At 45.3% G+C, this 20000-nt stretch overlaps 1 protein-coding gene across 1 annotated transcript in view; it reads right to left on the reverse strand.

Moving 5' to 3' along the window:
- Positions 1–16839, reverse strand: part of SLC47A1 (solute carrier family 47 (multidrug and toxin extrusion), member 1) — an 85583-nt gene extending 68744 nt beyond the window's left edge. The window contains exon 1 of the mRNA XM_006877433.1: positions 16705–16839. Coding sequence (XP_006877495.1) covers positions 16705–16839 — 135 coding nt within the window. The remainder of the gene's footprint in view (positions 1–16704) is intronic.
- Positions 16840–20000: the final 3161 nt, after the last annotated feature.

Here is a 20000-nt window from a genome sequence, read left to right on the forward strand (position 1 = left end):
GGCATCAACACCAGACATGAGACCTCGGGACGTCTCTGAATCTCGCAGGCACCAAGGATGAATTTAATGGTGATGGTGTTGTTATGTGCCATGGAGTCGGTTCCGACTCATAGCAACCCTGTACAGGGTTTCCAAGGCTGTAAATCTTTACAGCAGCAGAAAGCCTCATCTTTCTCCCACGGAACAGCTGGTAGTTTCGAACTGCTGACCCTGAAGTTACCAGCCCAATTCAAAACCACTACGCTACCAGAGCTCCTTAGACAACAGTGATAGTTGTACAATATTTTGAATATATTTAATGCTACTGAATGATATACTTCCAAATGGTTAAATTGGTAACTTGTACGTTTCGTGTATTTTAACACCATTAAAAACAAGAGAGAGAGACCTGAATGACTAAATGTAATCTTGGATCAGAAAGAACGCAATCATGGGAAGGACATGGAAAACCCAGCGTAATTGAGCAATGTCTGCCAGTTGCCAGTTGCCAATGAATTGGTCCTGAATCAGTGATGCCATGTGTTGCACAGGATATACTCCAGGGGGTTTTCATGGCTGTCAAGTAGATCACCAGGTCTGTCTTCTGAGGTGCTTCTGGGTGGACTCAAACCACTAACGTTTCAGTTAGCAACTGAGTGCTTTCATATTTCTCTGTTGTATTGTCGAATCTAAGGAAGCAACTATTAACTAAATCCTACTTTATTTTGGTCCCTGAGTGACACAGATAGTTAAGCACTTTGCTACTAATTGAAAAGTCAGTAGTTTGAGTCCCCCCAGAAGCACCTTGGAAGAAAGGCTTGGTGATCTGTTTCCACAAGGTCACAACCATGAAAACCCTCTGAAGCATATCCTGTGTAGGATAGGATCTGGACTACTGCCCTCAAGGTCAGTAGTTCAAACCCACCAGCCACTCCAAGGGAGATAAATGAGGTTTTCTACTCCTGTAAAGATTTGTTGTTGTTAGGTGCCATCGAGCCGGTACCAACCCATAGCGACCTTATACACAGCAGAACGAAACACTGCCCGATCCTGGGCCAACCTCACTACTGTTGCCACGCTTGAGACCATCGATGGACAATTCATCTTGTTGGGGGTCTTACTCTTTTTCTCTGATCCCCTACCTTACTAAACATGCTATCCTTCTCCAGCAACTGGTCCCTCCTGACAATATGTCCAAAGTATGAGAGACAAAGTTTGGCCATCTTGGCCTCCAAGGAGCACTCTGGCTGCACTTCTTCCAACACAGATCTGTTTGTTCTTTTGGCAGCCCATGGCACTTTCAATATTCTCCTCCAACACCATAATTCAAATGTATCAACTCTTCTACAGTCTTCCTCATTCACTATCCAGCTTTTGCATGCACATGAGGTTATTGAAAATATCATGGCTTGGGATTTACAACCTCAGAAATCCTGTACAGTGTTGAGTGAGTCAGAATCCATTCGGTGGTCTGAGCAACTGAGATGTGAACCAGGGGAAAAGCTGGATGGAGCACACACAGGGACTCTCTGCATACTATGTACAACTTTACCATAAATCTGTAAGTATTTTGAAATTAAAAGTTTACTTAAAACAAAAAACTAAGTGGGGCCTCCTCCTCAGTGAGGCACTTAGAAAATCCTTATACAATTCTGTGGATCGAGGGTAATTGCATGCACCCAAGCTCAGCTACGAAGTCTTAAGGTCATCCCACTATTTGCACCTCCTGTGAATGTGTGCATTGCTGTGCGTGGTATCTTCCTATCACTGCTCTACACAAAACTGTCCTGCCAAATTAGTCTGTGCAGACTGGGAAGGCCAAGAAAACAGCAAATATTGAGTGTCCCCAAAGCCAATACTGACATTGTTGATCAGTCAAAGATTTTCCTATTCTTTGCTATTTCAACCTGGGCTTTAACATGACACAAAATAAACCAAAATGAGAGGGAAGTCAATGAGAGATGACTGCAGAAGAGAGTAAGTAAAAAGAATGACATGAAAAATCAAATGTCATAGACAGACAGGGCTCTAAGCCTCAGTTTAAAACGCCTCAGGTCTTGCCTCTAAGGCAGGGAGTGTAACCAGGGAAAGCTCCAGGGTGGGCACTGAAGTGTGAGGGCATAGACACTGGAAGACCCTGCACCAGTCTGGAAGGGACAGGGCCATGATTTAGGCATGGTGTGGCACTGTGGGTTAACGCTGTGGGTTAAGCCATTTGAACTGTAACGCCAGCAGTTCAAGCTCAGCAGAAGCTCCTCAGAAATCCTATACAGGGTCGCTATGGGTCGGAACCGACTCGATGGCACTTCACAACAACGACAACCAGTGGTTCAAGCTCACCTGTCGCTCCTTGGAAAACAGGGTCGTTATGTGTCAGAACCAACTCGATTCTACGGCACTCAACCACCACCACCAACTCCCTTATAGATATTCTCACTGATGTCATTCAGTGGAGCTTGTCATCTGTGTAGTATAGCAAATGACTTAATTGTGCCATGCTAGCCATGGTCTTGTGATTCTCATAAATGATTAGGTGGGACTATGCAAGCAAGGCGCTAGTGGCCCGCCAAGCGGATTTAAGCAGCTTGCTAATAATAAGAATAAGGTGCATGGAATCCTTGTAGGTGTGTTGTTGTTAAGTGCTGTTGAGTTGGTTCCAACTCATAGTAACTCTCTATAGGGTTTCCAAGGAACAGCTTGTGGGTTTGAAGTGCTGACTTTGCAGTTAGCAGTACAGTGCTTATCCTACAGTGCTGCACCAGGACTCCATGAAAATATGGTGTGTGGAACCCTAACGAAAGGATTGGTTTATTTTCCCATCCTGATAGTCTTAAATGAGCCAATCCTAGAGGTCGGAAAAGGGGGGAACCTCACTACAAAAGACAGAACACATCTTTTGGACCTAGGGTCCCTGTGCTGAGAAGCCCCTAGATCCGGGAGACGGAGAGAGGTGTAACACTGTAGACAGCATGAGACAGCAAGAACAGTGAAGAAACAAGAGCAGCAGAACCAGGTAGACCAGTGGGAGGCAACCCAGTGAACTGCCCAGCCCATGGAGCAAGGCAGCTACAGTGAGCATACTGACCTCAGAGCAAGAGAACAGCGAGGCTCTGGGAAGGAGGCTTACAGGTGAAACAGGGTATCTCCAGGCCCATGCTGGTAAAGCTAAAAAGCTGTCACACTTGCCTTTCTAGGGACAGTGCAAGGACTGGCAACAGCAGCTAAGAAGCAGCTGTCCTGGGCACTCACCCTAACTCAGGATCGCATTGTATCCTCAGTTGTTCCTGTTACTTCCAAGTTGATCCTGAGGCTGAGAGTGAGTATGGTCTATGAGTTCTGTGTGGCAATTGCCACGAAGGATCAAACCCAGCAGAAAAGAAAAGTGCCGTGCCGTGGGAGTGCTGGCTGCTGGTAGAATTGGTCAAATAGGTTAGAGGTTAGAGATATGTCTGACCTCCACCTCATAGGAGTCAGCCTTGAGCTGATGCTGATCTTGACTCTCCGCCTCTCTTGTCATGTCAGAGATCTGATGATTTTATAGCCTCTTCCCACCACCTCTCTGTCCTGTCTTTTGTACTGTGGTGGCTTGCGTGTTGTTGCCATGATGCTGGACGGATGCCACCAGTACCTCACATACTAGCAGGGTTAGCCATGGGGAACGCGTTTCAGCAGAGCCTGCAGATTAAGACAGACTCAGAATACAGGGCTGGTGATCTACTTCCAAAGATAAGGAATGCAACTTTATGGATCACACAGAACTTTGTCCAATTTGCTTGCTTTGGTAAGATTATTGAGAAAAACCAATTGCTGGAGGGGGACATCAGGGTATCAAGGGCAAGGTAGGCCTCAGTGAGGGCTGGCACTCTAGGCACGATGATGACCTTGAACATGTGGACGATTGTAATGCCGTGCAGGGCCATATAACAGCTTATTTGCTGAACATACGGTGACCACGCATCAGTCAGCTCAAAGGCAGCTTACAACAACAGTGCCTCTTTACGTTGTGAATTTATACAACTGTGAAGGCCATGTGTTCTTTCTACGTCGTAAACTCGACACCCGTTCCAAATCTTTTCAGATCATTGTCCTTTAAACCTTTGTGCATGTCAACCATGCAAATGATCGCATTAGCAGAGTCTGGTTTCTATGGTGGTATCTGATTTCTACAGCACAGTCTTACGTCTCTCTGCAGGCCACAAGAAAGCTGTTTTTCATGGCTGTATGTGAGAACAGACCCAGTCTCCTCTATCATCAGACCTCTGGATGATTTCCCACCTTCTGCTATCATAAACAGTACTGCTATGGACATCTTTTACCTGGGTGGGTGAGGGCCATTTTCTTAGGGTGAGTGCCCAGTTCGAGGGTGAGATAGTAGACGTCTTGTACAAAAGGCCAGGAAGTTGAGCCCAGTTAAGTTAATCCACATGAAATGCATCTTCAACGGCCAATGCTGGTAAAAAGGTTCTCTGTTGGGGCTCTACAGCTCTGCTGAAGTTACGGCAATAACCCTGCGCTCAGACTGCCCACGCTTCGCGCATGGCCTAAACAAAGTCAGCCCAGCCTGAGACTCAGTCCCGGGAGCAGCCAGGTTCCAGGGTTTATTGTACTGTCACTAAAACGTACAGGGTCGCTATGAGTCGATACTGACTCGATGGCACCTAACAACAACAACAACAAAATGTGTTGGGGGGTCCTGGCGTGGCACTGCAGGATAACACACTGGAACGCAAGGTCAGTTTGAACAGCAAGGTCAGCAGTTCAAACCCACCAGCTGCTCCTCGGAAACCCTATGCTATGGGTCCGAACCGACTATGGCACTTAACAATAACAAAATGTGTTGTGAGCAAATGCCTTTACCTGTGGATGTAATCTTCTTTGGTAATAGTGTTTTGTTATGTTAATAAGGTCCACTCAGAGTAGAATTTTGGGCTAATGTGTTAGACTGCATAGCCTTTTGAACCGCAAGGTCGGTGATTCAAGCTCACCAGCTGCTTCCTGGAAACCCTGTAAGGGTTGCTATGGGTCCGAATGGACTTAACAACAACCAGTCACTTCTGTGTTAGAAGTGTGGAAAAATATTTTTATGATCACTTTCTTTTTCTTTAAACTACTTCCTGTAGTAAGGAATTTATGATCACTTTCTCCTTAAACTACTTCCTGTAGTAAGGAATTTATGATCACTTTCTCCTTAAACTACTTCCTAGAGCAAAGTCTTTATGATTGCTCTCTTCTTTTCCTAAAGTAGGAATGTGCGCCTTAAAAATTCAAACTAGCCAACCGGGTAAGGGAATAGAGTGTGCGGTCAAAACCCTAGCCAATAGGGTAAGACACAGCCTTGAGATTCGCGTCAGGGATTAAAAACCTGAGTGGACTGCTTACTCGGTGTGCTTGCTGGCTTGTTCGTGTATGTACAGCTATGCGCACGCACCCTCTTGCAAGAGTAAATTTTACTTTGCCAAGGTAATTTAGTCTCACCGAGTGTCTTTTACGCGACATTGGGATTCATTTCTAACAATTTGGGGGCCCGTCCGGGATTTCCCATTCCCTTTGGGAAGCAGCTTTAGCCTTCTCCTCTGAGGGAGATGCGTCCTGCTGTCCAGTTACAGTAGCCTTTGGGTGAGATCTGCTGAAGTCTCCCAAGGAAGCGAATAAATCCGGACCCTTGGCAAAGTGGGAAAAAGGCCTACTCGAGCACCACGTGGCAACCAGGTAACTTCATACATGGACCAAAGGTAAGGAAAACTGCGGGGGCCAACAGTACTTCCTTTGGTGGTTGGGACATCCCGGAGGTTGTGTGTGTGTGAATGAGACGTGCCTTGGGCACGAAGCGAGTGTGGAGTCCTGATCCGCGGTTCTGTGACCACCTCATATGGCTGAGGGCGGTATTGAGTCAGGGACTCGATCCGAGCTGGGGGTTTATACAGACACGCCAATTGCTAAGAGGGGTCCAACGTTCCTGAGAGGGAAGCAGCTGGAGACGGATGAAACGAAAATAAAGATAGCAAGGAACCTCCAAGTATAGGAGTAGGTTGAGCCTCTTTGGAAACACAACCAGGTAGCCGGGATGGGAAATAACATTAGTAAAAGAATCTCTAGAGAAAATGGGACCCAAAACAACAAAATCCCCCTTGAGAGTCCATTGGGATTAATGTTAAAATACTGCAGAGAGAACCCTCGGACTAGAGGGAAATAAAAATAACAAATGATAAGATATCGCTGTTTCTTTTGGACACAGGAACCAATTTTTAAAACTGTCTTTTGACCTAAATTTGACTCAGAGGAGGACTAAGTCTGCCAATCTTTAATTGAATATGTCAGTAATAAAAGTCCTATCCCTCAGGAGGAAACAGATTATGCCCTATGCTGGAGACAGGGTCCTGTTGTCCTATTTGCACTTAAGACAAGGGATAACAAGGTGCAGAAAGAAATACTTTCTTCCCCTTGGGACCCCCTTTTCTCTCTATCCCCCCTGCCTTACAATCCTGCCCTTTCTCCTACACTCCCAACTCACAACCCTGAACTCTCCTCTTTGAAAAGTCCCTTAGGAAGAGGAGAAATTGGAATCATCAGTGTACCCCTAACTGGTTCAGGAGACAAAAAAAAAAAAAAAAAAAAAAAAAATCCTTTGGGCCGGGGAGTGTTAAAGTTCCATTTGTCACTAACACTTGGCCTGATATCTGTAAAAGGACACAAAAAGAATAGAAAACTGGAAAAACAGGTCTATGGAAGAACTATTAAAGGAAATTGAAAAGGTCTATGTAAAACGGGATAAAGAAAAACAGAAACAGAAAGCCGAAACTATGTTGTCAACCTTAGGGCAAAGAGCTTTAGTAGCATTGTTGTTGTTGTTGTTGTCAGGTGCCATCGAGTCGGAACCGACTCATAGCGACCCCATGCACAGCAGAACGAAACAATGTCCGATCCTGGGCCAACCTCACTACCGCTGCCACACTTGAGTCCATCAATGATGCCGCCTGTCCAATCCATCTCGTTAGGGGTCTTCCTCTATTTCTCTGACCCTCCACCTTACCCAGCATGACATCCTTCTCCAGCGACTGTTTCCTCCGGACAATATGCCCAAACTATGAGAGATGAAGCTTAGCCATCTTGGCCTCCAAGAAGCACTCTGGCTGCACTTCTTCCAAAACAGATCTATTGGTTCTTTTGGCAGTCCATGGCACTTTCAGTATTCTCCTCCAACACCACAACTCAAAGGCATCAATTCTTCTACGATCTTCCTTATTCATTGTCCAGCTTTCGCATCCATATGAGGTTATTGAAAACACCATGGCGTGGGTCAGGCGCACCTTAGTCCTCAAGCTGACATCTCTGCTCTTCAATACTTTAAAAAGTTCCTGTGCAGCAGATTTGCCCAGTGCAATACGTCGTCTGATCTCTTGACTGCTACTTCCACTAGTGTTGATAGTTGATCCAAGAAGAATGAAGTCCTTGACAACTTCAATCTTTTCTCCATTGATATGAATGTTGTTTATTGGTCCAGTGGTGAGAATTTTTGTTTTCTTGACATTGAGATGTAATCCATATCAAAGACTGTGCTCTTTGATCTTCATAAATAAATGTTTCAAGTCCTCTTCACTTTCTAGTAGCATAATGGTTACAAATCAAGCTACAAGCCTCAAGGTCAGCCGTTCAAAACTACCAGCAGTTTCCCGGGAAAAAGATGAAGCTTTTTGCTCTTGTAATAGTTTACAGCCTTAGAAACCGTATATAGTGTCACTATGAGTCAGAATCGACTCCACACCACCACCACCACCTCTTTCCAGCAGGCAACTCAGGGAAGGATAATTAACCACTGCTCTTTGGGATCCCAACTCCCACAGTCAGGACAAAACAGGAGGAGAGAGGAACCCAAAAACGGCCAAAGGAGAAAACAGATACTTTAAATGTGGAAAAGTAAGACATTTTAAGAGGGAATGCCAAAATGGAAGGGAAAAAAAAGGGGGGTGTGTTGGGGAGAGGTGGTCCGTAGAAGACAATACCTTATCCCCATAAGAAGGGAGAAAAGATCTACAGCCAATATGGTAGTTTTTCAAATAGAATTCTTAAGATAAATGTAGACATATGTTGTTTGAGCTTACAATGCAAAATTCTGAGTTTACCCATAACAAGGTGAAATTTAATGTGAATCGGGCACTGAGTAGTTGTTTTGTTCTGTTTTAATATCTTTGGTATTCTTTCTACAGTAAAATTGTATAAATTAATCCATTTAAAGGATAGTTAAGGATTTGTTTGGTTGTTGTGATAGCATTTTTTAAAAAATTATATATTGCTCAAGACTTTGTATGTATTTTATTTTTGTATTAATGTTTCAGATCCTCTGAGAACAAAATACTGTTTTAAAAGATATTTGGCATACCAATACTCTTTTTAAATTGAAAACATTTTTATAGTTGTTAAAATGTGGGCCACCCTGTATGGATGTATTTCGTCTTTTTAAGAGGAGGAAAACTATATTATGCTGTAGACGTTAAAAGAACTTTTGGTCCAAACCCATCCCTTCAAATTCACTGTTCATCACTTCTGACCATGAGACTTGATGCTGATTAAGACCTGGTGAGAACAGACTCCAGCCGAACTGTGAGGGCCCTTCCCAGGTGCAGTTGACCATTGAGACAGCCAACCGTGGAGGAGTGGACTAACTACTCAAATAAAGGAAATGGTAAAAAAAGGACTCTCCCCAAGGGAAATGTCATTATGGTGGGAAACACATTCCTCACCTAGGGAACCTCTCAAAGTGACCCTGGAAAGAAGCTGAGAGGCTGCCTTGCCACACCTCTGCCAGATTGTCACATTTTTCCTTGGTCCCTCTGGCTCTCGGGGGTCTAAAGTACTAGTCCCAGTGAGTCACCACTTCTCAGACCTGGTAAAATGGGGGTGCACTGTGCTTAAAAAGGTATGGGTTCTCTTCCTCTAAGAATGGGTTAAAACATTGATTAGGAGGAATGATATGTTGAATATTCATCAAGGGATGCAGACTTATTGAAAATGGAGTTCCTTCTGCAGTTGTCAGCTCTAGGCATTATCTTCACGGTTCTTCTGCCTGTGGCCAGCTGCTTCAATTAGGGTTTCAGGTCTTATGTCCTTAGCTTTGTCTCGAGGCTAGTCTTCTCAGTATTACTATTCTTGTTGGACTAGAAATGTCTTACCCACTTCCTTGATCCTTCTTTATAGTAGGAGAAAACTCAGGGTGCAGGGGTAGATACGAAGCCAGAATAAGAGCGGTCTAGGGCCCAAGAGTTCTAACGTGTCCCTGACAAGAGGGTTTGGGTTTAGAAGCTAATATAGGTAAAATGTACCAGTGCCATGAGGGAGATGCAAAGAGATTTTGGTTATGACCAGCCAATCAAATTAATGGTAGATACAACTATGGCATCTCCCCCTGTTCTGTTATCCTGTGCCGACAAGAGAAGTCTCAGAGACAATTGTCCAATGTTGATAAATGTCTTTCCCCTATAGAACAGTGAGAAACAAACAAAAAAGGGGTCCCTGTAATAACTGGAATGATATTCGGTGGACCACCCAATATCGGTAATGGACTTTATAGATCATACTAGGGTCTACCCCAGCCCCCCATTGCAAATCCTAACAATGCAATCAATCCATTACTCTTAATTATAGATAATCCCAAAACCATGACTAGAGAACCTTCAATAATAGGGAACTATGGATTGGGAGCTGATGTTACAGGAAAATATCCTATAGGAGTCTCCTCTCTAAAACTAATTAGACAAAACTCAAGGCCTACCTTTTATCAAAGATAGAACTCAAACACAGAATTCTAGAAATGATTCAGATCTAGTACCCCCTCCCCCTTAAGTTCAGGAAATGACCCCTTCCAAAGTGACAATTATGTAAGTTAAAGACTTAAGAAAAACTATAGTTATAGAAGCTCTGGTAGCGTAGTGGTTACGAATCGGGCTGCGAACCTTAAGGTCAGCGGTTCGAAACTACCAGCTGCTCCGCGGGAGAAAGATGAGGCTTTCTACTCCTGTAAGGATTTACACCCTCGGAAACCCTGTACAGGGTCGCTATGGGTCGGAACCGACTCGACGGCACTTAACAACAACAACAACATAGCTATAGAAACAGGATATGAGGATGTGAATGCTTGGTTGGAATGGATTAAATATTCTGTTTGCACTCTAAATAAGAGCGATTGTTATGCCTGTGGAACAGGAAGACCGGAAGCCCAAGTGGTCCCCTTTCCACTCGGATGGTCCTCAGACTCCCAGAGCATGCATTGTATGGTTGCTCTCTTCCAGGACCCCATAGCCTGGGGCAATGAATCCTGTAAGTCATTGTCACTGTCACGACTGTTCCCTAATGTCAGGGGTCTTAGGGGTCAGTCCCCGAGGACCATTAGGCCTCTGGCCTCGAATGTCAACTTCACTTCGTGTCTCTCCAGACAGGGGGGGAATTTGATGTTCATCGGAAACCTGACGGGATGCAGTGAGCACAAAGTCTTCAAAGAGCTCCCAAATCAGTCAGCCCTAGCTATCCCACGAGCAGACGTCTGGTGGTACTGCAGGAAACAACTGTTTCAGGCTCTACCGGCAACTTGGAGTGGCACCTGTTCTCTGGTGCAATTGGCCATCCCTTTCACCCTAGCATTCCATCAGTCAACAACTACAGGAAATAGACGTAAAGTCAAAAGAAGTGTAACTCCTCCCCATGGGTCTTTCGATGCCCATAGACAGTATAGGAGTACCCCGAGGGGTGCCCAATGAATTCAAAGCAAGAAACCAAATAGCTGCAGGGTTTGAATCTGTACTATTCTGGTGGTCAACCATTAACAAAAATGTGGACTGGATTAACTACATCGATTATAATCAACAAAGATTTGTAAATTATACCAGGGATGCTGTAAAGGGAATAGCAGAACAATTAGGACCTACTAGCAAAATGGCCTGGGAAAACAGGTTAGCCCTAGATATGATATTAGCAGAAAAAGGAGGAGTATGTGTTATAATCGGACTCCAATGTTGTACTTTCATTCCCAATAACACAGCTCCTGATGGTACCATTACCAAAGCATTACAAGTGTTGACCACCTTAGTTAATGAACTTGCTGAAAATTCAGGCATAGATGACCCCTTTTCTTGGAACAATGGTTCAGGAAATGGAAAGGGCTTATGACTTCTGTCCTCACCTCTTTAATTATCATATTCGGCATATCAACACTAATAGGATGCTGTATTACACCCTGTATAAGAGGATTAGTTCTAAAACTCATAGAAACAGCCCTATCCAAACAACCCCACCCCTATACCAAAATAACCCTTTTCACCTAGAAACATATGAACACCAAAGTCAACATCTCCTTGCAGAATTTGAAGAATGAAGAAGTCTAAAAAAAAAAACACGATTTTTTTTTTCTTATTGTATTCAGGTGACCTTTCTCCTTTCTCTTTCTTCAAAAACAAAACAAAACAAAAAAAAACAAAAAACAAAGGGGGGCGGAATTGTGGAAAAATATTTTTATGATCACTTTCTTTTTCCTTAAATTACTTCCTGGAGTAAGGAATTTATGATCACTTTCTCCTAAAACTACTTCCTAGAGCAAAGACTTTATGATTGCTCTCTTCTTCTTTTCCTAAAGTAGGAATGTGCGCCTTAAAAATTCGAACTAGCCAACCGGGTAAGGGAATAGAGTGTGCGGTCAAAACCCTAGCCAATAGGGTAAGACACAGCCTTGAGACTCGCGTCAGGGATTAAAATCCCAAGCGGACTGCTCACTCGGTGTGCTCGCTAGCCTGTTCGTGTATGTACGGCTATGCGCACGCAACCTCTTGCAAGAGTAAATTTTACTTTGCCAAGGTAATTTAGTCTCACCGAGCGTCTTTTACGCGACATCGGGATTCATTTCTAACATAAGGAGCAGTACAGTCACAGAAAGAAGCAAGCACAAATGAAGGCAGACGGCTGCCACGTGTAGCTCTTCCCCCAAGAGCCAGCAGAAAGGGAGAGCTGCCTCCTAGAGCCCGGGCCCTGGATTCAGACTTCAGCCTCCTGAACTGGGAGAAAATAAATGTCTGTTTTATACAGCTACCCACTCGTGGCACTAGCAAAGTAGCATTTGCTAACTAACCACTTACTTGGTTCTCAGATCCTGATTCCAGGCACTTTGTGTAAGCTTTTGACCGTAGATTGTATACCTAGGTCATCTGCAGAGATTGTTTACATGCTTTGCCTGACTCTGTATCAACACACCAAAGACTCTATCTTTCAGTGTAACCTCAACTCCCACTCTAAAACACACTCAATCAAGATCCGGATGGCCAAGGAGCACACTGAGAATGCTCCAGACCCTTCAGAATGCATACTGCTGAGCCCAGGGAAGGAGCAACTTCAGGATAAAAGTTTGTTAGTCTCAGTGTCTTGATGGCAGCTCCACTGGCAGTGAGGAACGACTAACGGCTTCTGTCCTTACTTGTCACAGAGATGCTGCTCATGTTTTGACCAGGCAGCAATCCACAAGGCTGGCTGAAGATAAAGTGATACGGGAAGTTCTGTAAGACCAAATGCCTGGAGAGGAACCTCGATAAACCTGCCAATGGGTTAGGGAAAGGACTTGGGAAAGACTCCTTCCTAACTCCTCTCCCCTGATGTCTGAAAGTTCACTCTTAGCAGCAAGGGTCACCTGAAAGGTCATCTGGCACAACCCCCTTCTCCACAGTAGAAGTGGATCCAGTGGAAAGGTATCTGTTGTTGTTAGCTGTCCCCAACTCACTGTGACTCCATGTACAACAAGACCAGACCATTATGCATCACACGGTTTTCACTGGCTGAATTTTCAGAAATAGATTGCCAGGACTTTCTTGCTAGTTAGTCCATTATAATCTGGTAGCTCCAGTGAAGCCTGTTTAGCATCCTAGCAATACACAGACTATGTTGACAGACAGGTGGTGCAATGGCCAGATACAGAACTCCCATACATGAAGGTGAGAATTCTATCAGTAAGCCACAACTGCCCCTGAAAACCATCAAGTCAATGCTGACATCAGACCTTTTTACTGAGGTACCTCTGGATGGATTTGAACCACCAACCTTTCAGATAGTAACTGAGTGTGTTAACTATTTACATGACCCAGAGTTTCCAAGAGGTATTTAGAAAAGAGGAAATGAGGAAGACGGAGTGTCCGGGCCACTCCCAGGTTTCCTCTGCCAAACTGTCCCCATCCATCACTGAATATTCACCCCTATTCATCCTTTGATGAACAATCTTCTCTATTTGGACCTTCATCACATTTGGCCTAGATTATCTCCTGACTCTATCAACTGTCTCCTGTTAAATCTCCTATCTGTCACTAAGCACTCACTGCTAAGAATTTCTTTACTACTTATAGGGTAACATTCAAATGACTAGTCCATAATTTTGTGGTCCTAATTGCAGGAATCCATGGGTGGCACAAATGGTTAAGCTCTCAACTAGTAACCAAAAGGTTGGTGGTTCAAACTCACTCAGAGACACGCGGACAGACAGGGCTGTCCACCTGCTTCAGCAGGGTCCTAGCCTGGAAACTTTATAGCAGTTCTACTCTGCACACAGAGAGCTAACATGAGTCAGAGCTGACTCGACAACCAAGAACAAATCCCGACTGCGGAGTTCCTGGGTGGTGCACAGTACGTGTCCTACTGTTCACTGAAAGGTTGATGGTTCAAGTTCACTCAGAGGTACCTAGGAAGAAAGGCCTGGTTATTTACTTGTAAACAACAACAAACCCAGCCATTGAAAACCCTATAGAACACATTACTACTCTCACACACATATGGACACCATGAGCTGAGATATAGACAGCTAAATGGGAGTGGCTGGAAGGCTTGAACCATGGCCCTTATGGTTCGTAGTCCAGTGCTTATCGTATGGTGGTGGTGATTATGTGCCATGGAGTCAGTCTGACTCTAAGGTTTTCAAGGCTGTAAATCTTTACGGGAGCAGAAAGCCTCATCTTTCTCCTGCAAAACAGCTGGTAGTTTCGAACTGCTGACTCTGGAGTTAGCAGCCCGACTGGAAACCACTGCACTATCAGAGTTCCTTGCTTATCATAGAGGCAGGGTTGTTGTTGTTGTTGTTGTTAAGTGCCGTCGAGTCGGTTTCGACCCATAGCGACCCTGAATAGGGTTTCCGAGGCTGTAAATCTTTACAGGAGCAGATCGCCTCATCTTTCTCCCGCGGAGCAGCTGGTAGTTTCGAACTGCTGACCTTCCGGTTCGCAGCCCGATTCGTAACCACTACGCTACCAGAGGCAGGGTAGTCTCTGGTAATTCTGTTCTGCAGTTAAGCACAGAAGGAGGACTAGCTCTCACAGGTGGGTTCCTCTCCCTCAGACTGAGCTGTTCTACTTCTGAATACCTAGCAATGCTTAGGGCAGTCCATGTCCAAAGGGAGCAATAAATCTTTGGAATTATTTTTCAGAAGTCTGACAATTAAGGTAGGTGGCGAGATGCTAATTGTTGTTGTTGTTGTCAGGTGCCATCGAGTCGGAACCGACTCATAGCGACCCCATGCACAGCAGAACAAAACAATGTCTGATCCTGGGCCAACCTCACTACTGCTGTCACACTCGATGCCATCAATGATGCCACCTGGCCAATCCATCTCATTGGGGATCTTCCTCTTTTTCTCTGACCCTCCATCTTACCCAGCATGACATCCTTTTCTAGCGACTGTTCCCTCCTGACAATATGTCCAAAGTATGAGAGACGAAGTTTGGCCATCCTGTCCTCCAAGGAGCACTCTGGCTGCACTTCTTCCAAAACAGATCTATTGGTTCTTTTGGCAGCCCATGGCACTTTTAGTATTCTCCTTCAACACCACAATTCAAGATAGAGCATAAACATAGTTGAAATTGCAGAAGCGAAATGATCTTCAACTATTAGTTTTCCTCCGTCACAAATACATGTTTTCCTAAAGCTGTCTTTTGTTGTTGTTGTTAAGCTCCATGGAGTCAGTTCCGATCCATAACAACCCTGTATAGGGTTTCCAAGGAGCAGCTGGTGAGCTTGAACAGCCGACCCTGTGGCTCAAACCAACTCTGCAGTCCAGAGCAGTAGCCCACAGCGCCACACCAAGCTCCCCACAGGGTAATATACAGATTTATATTATTCATCTCATATTATTTCCTTTGCAGTATGTATGCATTATTCTCCTTCAGGCCTCAGTCAAAGCTCCGTGGAAGAGAATCTCAGAAAGTCCTCACTTAGCCTGAATAATTTCTTGGATTCTCAAAGGATGATAGAGCAGATGGAGAACGGGAGAGAGAAATAAATACCAGGCAAGGCACTGTTGTTGTTAGTAAGTTCTAGCCAGTCGGTTCTGGCCCATAGCAATCCTGTATAGGGTTTCCAAGGATAGCAGTTAGCAGTCCAGTGCTTACCTACAGCAGCACACCAGGACTCCATCAGATAAGGTATGCAACCTATTTTATGATGGGAACTTGGAGGTAAAATCATTGGACTTCAAACATCCATTGGAAAAGAAAGGATAACCTCCTCCTGTTCTGTGCCCTCCAGAAATAGCAAACTAACAGTTGTTGAATGCACCGTGGAGTCGGTTCCGACTCATAGCGACCCTGTACAGGATTTCCCAGGCTGTAAATCTTTACAGGAACAGAAAGCCTCATCTTTCTCCCGTGGAACACCTGGTAGTTTCGAACTGCTGACCCTGAAGTTAGGGGCCTGATTCATAACCATTATGCTACCAGAGCTCCTTAGATGGAAATAAAGATGAAAAGTGATCAAGAGAGCGTCCACATACATCTTATAAGAGACTAATGCAGGTGCCTACCTATAGGATTCATTTGGATAAAGCAGTCATACAGTCAGGCAGGAAAATGTCAGTTATTTTTTGGTGATTGCTTCATCTTTCGTTTGTCTTAATCTTCTTATTATTTTCACAATGAACATGTAACATTTGCAACAAACACCATAATATACATGTGTGCATACATATCTACACACACAAACAGGGATAAGCACAAATGGCATGTGTGGATCCCTGGAGACCCCAGCAGGTCCCCTACATCAGAGACAGAGTTACACCTGGCAGACAAAGGTTCGGTGAGGAAGTGCTGGACTAAAGCACAAATGAAATAACTGGAGACTAGTCTCTGGGTGGTGGTAAGGTCAATATGCTCAGCTGCTAACTGAAACGCTGGAAGTTTAAATCCACCCAGAAGTGCTTCAGAAGAAAGGCCTGGTGAAATACTAAAAAAAATCAGCCATTGAACACCCTCTGGATGACAGTTCTATAGTGACACGCACGGGGTCGCTGTGAGTCTAAATGTGCCACCACAGCTTACAAACAACAACAAACCTTCTTCTTCCAAAAATCCAGAATAATGACTTAGATCTCTAAACTTCTGGGACTCTATCCACGGCTAGTTTTCAAACAAATCAAGTTTCCCCGAGCTTTCAAGCTGTAACTTTTCCTTCTTTCCCAGGCTTGAATTCAGAAAGCAGGTTAGGCTGAACTCAGAGAAGGCAGCCGGGGCGGAGTGAGACGCGCTCCGCAGGCACGGTGGGCTCCCACTCGTCCTCACGCAGGAGGCAGGAACCCGGGGCAGGGTTGCGCTTCTGCGCCGGTGGACCAGGCGCCCCAGTCAGCCGCCCCCTGCACTGGCTTCGCGTCACACACAGGCCGATCCAGTCACCCGACCCGCGCTCCGTCCGTCCCGTACCGACCTCTGTCTGAGGCAACCTTACCGCCGGGCCCGCCAGGACCAAGAGCGCCCGCAGCTCCCCTCGGAAACCGGACAGCCGCAAGCAGCGCGTGCCGCGACTCTCGGGATCGGCCCCAGGGCTTGGCTCCACGGGCTCTGGCTCCCCAGTAGCCTCCATGCGCCCGGTGCACGCTCGCAGGAAACTGGAGCTCCCCTGGAGAAGGGCGCGGGGGGTGGCCCCGCTCCAGACCCCGCCCCGCTTCTGCCGGCCTTCTGCCTGGCTCACCCCCTTGCACCTACCTGGGCGCGACTCTGGGCGCCAGGGGTTCTTGGAAAAGCTCCTGGTCTTGGAAGGCAAAGTTTGAAATCGCTCTAGAAACGACGGAGGAAAGTAACGGAAAGTGCGGCTAGGTCTTTCTAGCCTGGGACTTCAGAACTCGACCCACCTCGGAACCTCTCCCGGGGCCTGAAACTTGCGGGGGTCAAGGACCCTAGACCGGGAGCCCTCAACGTAGAAGGTCCTCAGATTTTAGCTTAACTAGATATGATTGTTGTTGTTAAGTGCCTTGGAGTCGGTTCCGATCCATAGCGACCCTGCACAGGGTTTCCGAGGCTATAAATCTTTACGGAACCAGAAAGTCTCATCTTTCTCCCACGGAACAGCTGATAGTTTCGAACTGCTGACCTTGTGGTTCGCAGCCCGATTCGTAACCACTACGCTACCAGAGCTCCTTAACTAGATGTGATACTGAGTTTCAATTTGGTATTATTTTTCCTCTGACCGATTGTCCCATTAAAGAATTTTCAATCTACCAGTGTAGAGGAGCAACCCCCCATTTTTCAAGCAAGACAGTTCGTGTTCGCTGGTTTCCTGGGCTGTTTATCCGTCAGCCTGATGTAGGGCAACAAGGGGCTGTGAGCATCAGACTGACTGATGAGAAGCATAGGCAATTTGCTCATTCCTGCCTTCAAACTAGAAGTATCTACAGCATGAGTGGGATGAAATGACATTATAGAGGACCTGTGTTAGCACCAATGCCCTCACCTTGGCACAGAACTGCCTACTGTACCCAGGAAAAAGGTTCTTTATCACTTGGTGATGATGTAGCCAATATTCAGAGACAGGACTCAGAGCAAAGAGCAAAGCATTTATTGATGATCGATATTTATGAGAACAGGGGTGTGGACGTCTTCCAGATATCTCCCTGAGGTAAAGGGGGCATGTGGATTTATAGGGATCTTGGGTGTAAAGTGGGAGCCCGAGGAACTCCAGAAACTTCTTTGTTGCTTTGTTTATCTCAAGTTGTGCTGACTGTCTGAACTTATCCCTACCAGGCACGGTTACTGTATTTGGTTATCTTTATGGCACAAGGGTTAAGTGTTCTGAACAAAAGGCCAGTAATTCGAATTAATAAAGCACACTCAATAGAACATCATTGTGATAGTCTGTTGTTGTTGTAAAGTGCTGTCGAGTTGGTTCCGACCCATAGCAACCCTGTGTAGGGTTTCCAAGCAGCTGGTGAGCTTGAACTGCTGACCTTGTGGTTCAAACTGACCTCGCAGTCCAGCGCATTAACCCACAAACAAAAAGCCTTTTTCTTCTGGGCAAATTCCAACTCTCCCATTGGCAAATCCAATCAAATATAAACTGAAGGCTGGTTTACAAACTCTCTGTCATCATCATCCCCAGTATGGCTATTTTACAATGGTTGTTGTTGTTAAGTGCCGTTGGGTAGGTTCTAACCCATAGTGACCCTGTAGAAGGTTTCTGAGGAGTGGTTGGTGAGCGTGAACCGTGGCAGGAGAAATCAATTTCCATAAAATAGTCAAATACATAAACACTCAAGTGCAATCTTTTCTTTCTCCTTGGACTTAGTCCATTCATATGTGTATGGCCTTGGGCCTCTGGCAGGCTGGTAGGCCTTGGCCCCCAATCAGTCACATGATTTATCCAGTGTGGCTTCAGCTTCAGACAGCTCCAGAAACTGCTTTTCTCCCCTCAGCTGTAGCATTTTATCTCTTATATTCCTTTCAGCCATTACTGGTAACAGAAACCAATATAGCTATCTAAAAATCCAGAGTCTCACTTCCCATGCCCCTTTGTTGCTTCTCTTACAAAACTTCATGTTTCCATGAGTCTACGGCCCCAAATGCTGCTCTTGACTCAACTGCAAAAACTATGTGGGAACTGTGTCTGACTTCGTCCGGCTTCTCAGGGGAGAAGGAGAATCAGACTCGAAGTTAGCCCAAGACTCCTGTAAAGTAGAGGTCAAACACGTCTCCTCCTCATCTTCTTTACCCTATTCTTACACTAACCATTCCTCCACAGCATTTTCTGCCTCACATCTGGGTTCGATAATCCATTGCAAAGGCCACATAGAACTCATAACAATACTCATGATTATGGGGCATTTGAGGTCAGAAACAATATAGGATGCAACAGTTTTCCAAACAGGAACACCTCTTTTCTGTTATACTAAAGGCATGCCTTGCTCTCATCTTCAGCCCACTCAGCCATGTGGCCCCTTGACCTCAGCCCTGCTCCAGCAAGCGTTGCAAAGCTCTTTCAGCTGGCCTATAAATGTCCTGGTATGGCACTGTGGGTTAATGCGCCAGACTGCAAAGCCGTTTGAGCTGCAAGGTTGGCAGTTCAAACTCACTAGCTGTTCATTGGAAACGCTATACAGGGTCGCCATGGGTCAGAATCGACTTGACGACACTTAACACCAACATAAATGCCCAAAGGACACACTCTGCATGTCAGCCTCCTGCCCGTAGGCACTCAGCTTCCCTGGGACCATGGGCCGAGAAGCCTGAGCTTCCCTGGTTCTCCATGCTGCAGTCTCTGATACCACCTCTACTGTCCCTAGAGAGGGATTTAATTCATGCTCCACTCAGGCTGTCTTTCTTGATGGTCTTGGGATTGTCTGTTCCTGCTTCTGAGATGGCTTCTTTTAAAGTTATTGGCTATCCAAGCTAACCAATCCCAGAATTAGGATCCCGTATACCCTATATGCATGGTCCCACCCAATCATTTGGTGGGAATAAAGAGGTTGGATAGCAAAGCTATATCTAGTAGATTCAAAGTACCCCACCCCAACCATGTAATAATTTTTCCAGTTAGAATAAAAATATAAATTCATGATCATTACTCCAAGAAGGTATAACAGAGATCACTGATTTTTTTACTAAGATGCTTCCATGTTGGCATTCAGAAAACTCGGAAATACACATAAAATTCCCTTACTCAAATGGCCTTTTGGGAATCCAACTGGCTGATCCTATGTCTTTTAATCTAGTCAGTCAGAGTTTATCTTTATGATTAGGGTTTGATAGGAA

This window comes from Chrysochloris asiatica, unplaced genomic scaffold (assembly GCF_000296735.1).
Source record: "Chrysochloris asiatica unplaced genomic scaffold, ChrAsi1.0 scaffold00495, whole genome shotgun sequence".
In the NCBI taxonomy this organism is placed as follows: domain Eukaryota; kingdom Metazoa; phylum Chordata; class Mammalia; order Afrosoricida; family Chrysochloridae; genus Chrysochloris; species Chrysochloris asiatica.